Source organism: Apaloderma vittatum, unplaced genomic scaffold (genome assembly GCF_000703405.1).
Source record: "Apaloderma vittatum isolate BGI_N311 unplaced genomic scaffold, ASM70340v1 scaffold28150, whole genome shotgun sequence".
NCBI classification, from domain to species: domain Eukaryota; kingdom Metazoa; phylum Chordata; class Aves; order Trogoniformes; family Trogonidae; genus Apaloderma; species Apaloderma vittatum.
In genome coordinates, this window is record NW_009695455.1 from 5,658 (window position 1) to 6,160 (window position 503).

General features: G+C 66.4%; 1 protein-coding gene across 1 annotated transcript in view; it reads left to right on the plus strand.

Moving 5' to 3' along the window:
• The window catches only part of LOC104275483 (V-set and immunoglobulin domain-containing protein 10-like), a gene marked incomplete at both ends in the record, with an annotated part of 5,498 nt that extends 5,225 nt beyond the window's left edge, over positions 1-273 (plus strand). Inside the window, one exon of the mRNA XM_009871455.1 lies at positions 113-273. Within this exon, the coding sequence (XP_009869757.1) occupies positions 113-273 (161 nt within the window). The remainder of the gene's footprint in view (positions 1-112) is intronic.
• Positions 274-503: the final 230 nt, after the last annotated feature.

Here is a 503-nt window from a genome sequence, read left to right on the forward strand (position 1 = left end):
CGGAGGCCTGTGGAAGGCGGGTGGGAAGCCGTGCTGGGGGCACAGGCTGGAGGGAGAGGTCAGGCTGCCCTCAAGCCTTCCTGCCTTCCTCTGCTCGCTCTGCCCTTCGCAGGAACCAGGATTCGAGTGACATCTTAGTGCTGGTGGACTCAGACGACGATGATGAGGGGAAGGGGGAAGAGGAGGCCGTGAACGGCTCTGCCAAGCGTGAGGCGATGGTGCTGGTCCATGGGAACAGCAGCCGGGGCGCTGACCTCGGCTGCCTCGCGGAAGGTGAGCCCCGGCACCGGCCGGAGGAGCTGTGGGGCGGGGGGCGGCCGCCCTCCGGCGAAGCTGTGGGTCTTTCCCCTCTTCCTGCTGGAGAGGGAGGAATTCCCGTTGTCCGGCACCTCTCACTGGGGTGCTGCTGCTCTGTGCCTTGTGCAGGCGATGACAGCGAGCGGCGTGGTGAGGTCTCTCCACGGGAAACGAGGGAAGAGGAGGCACAAGGCTCTCAGTTCCCG